The sequence below is a fragment of the Cystoisospora suis genome (assembly GCF_002600585.1).
Source record: "Cystoisospora suis strain Wien I chromosome Unknown contig_3250, whole genome shotgun sequence".
In the NCBI taxonomy this organism is placed as follows: domain Eukaryota; phylum Apicomplexa; class Conoidasida; order Eucoccidiorida; family Sarcocystidae; genus Cystoisospora; species Cystoisospora suis.
Window position 1 is genome coordinate 1324 of NW_027156045.1, and position 377 is coordinate 1700.

General features: G+C 48.0%; 2 protein-coding genes across 2 annotated transcripts in view; one reads left to right on the forward strand and one right to left on the reverse strand.

Annotated features, from left to right (window-relative positions):
* CSUI_006419 (uncharacterized protein) overlaps nt 1-342 on the forward strand; it is a gene marked incomplete at both ends in the record, with an annotated part of 1662 nt that extends 1320 nt beyond the window's left edge. The window contains one exon of the mRNA XM_068066579.1: nt 115-342. Coding sequence (XP_067921444.1) covers nt 115-342 — 228 coding nt within the window. The remainder of the gene's footprint in view (nt 1-114) is intronic.
* The window catches only part of CSUI_006420 (uncharacterized protein), a 1156-nt gene continuing 792 nt past the window's right edge, over nt 14-377 (reverse strand). Inside the window, exon 1 of the mRNA XM_068066580.1 lies at nt 14-377. This exon is cut by the window's right edge and continues 792 nt beyond it. Coding sequence (XP_067921445.1) covers nt 29-377 — 349 coding nt within the window. The 3' untranslated portion in view covers nt 14-28.

Below are 377 nucleotides of genomic sequence, written 5' to 3' on the forward strand. Positions count from 1 at the left end.
ATTGAATCGAATCAGATACTCTCTCACTTCACCTGTCTGTTTGACTTTCTCTAACTTCCTCAGTGCATCCTTCATTGCGTATCCTGCAAACTGCTCTTGTATCATTATCTTCAGGTCTCTCCAAGTTCGTGGTCGCTCCTCTTCGTCCAGCGCCAGCGAGTACCACTTGGTGACTTCTTTGTCCAGGTAAGAGAGTGCCATGTTCAGCTTTTCTTCTTCTTTCACGTTGTTTCCTTTCAGAAAAAGCTCCATCTGTGCAATCCAGGCTACTGGTTGCACTCCCGTGAACACACTGGGCTTCTTCGACAGCGCCAAACTCTTCTTCGCGAACAACGCCCGTAAGAGGTACTCCATCTCTTCCTTTCTTCGAGTGGAGG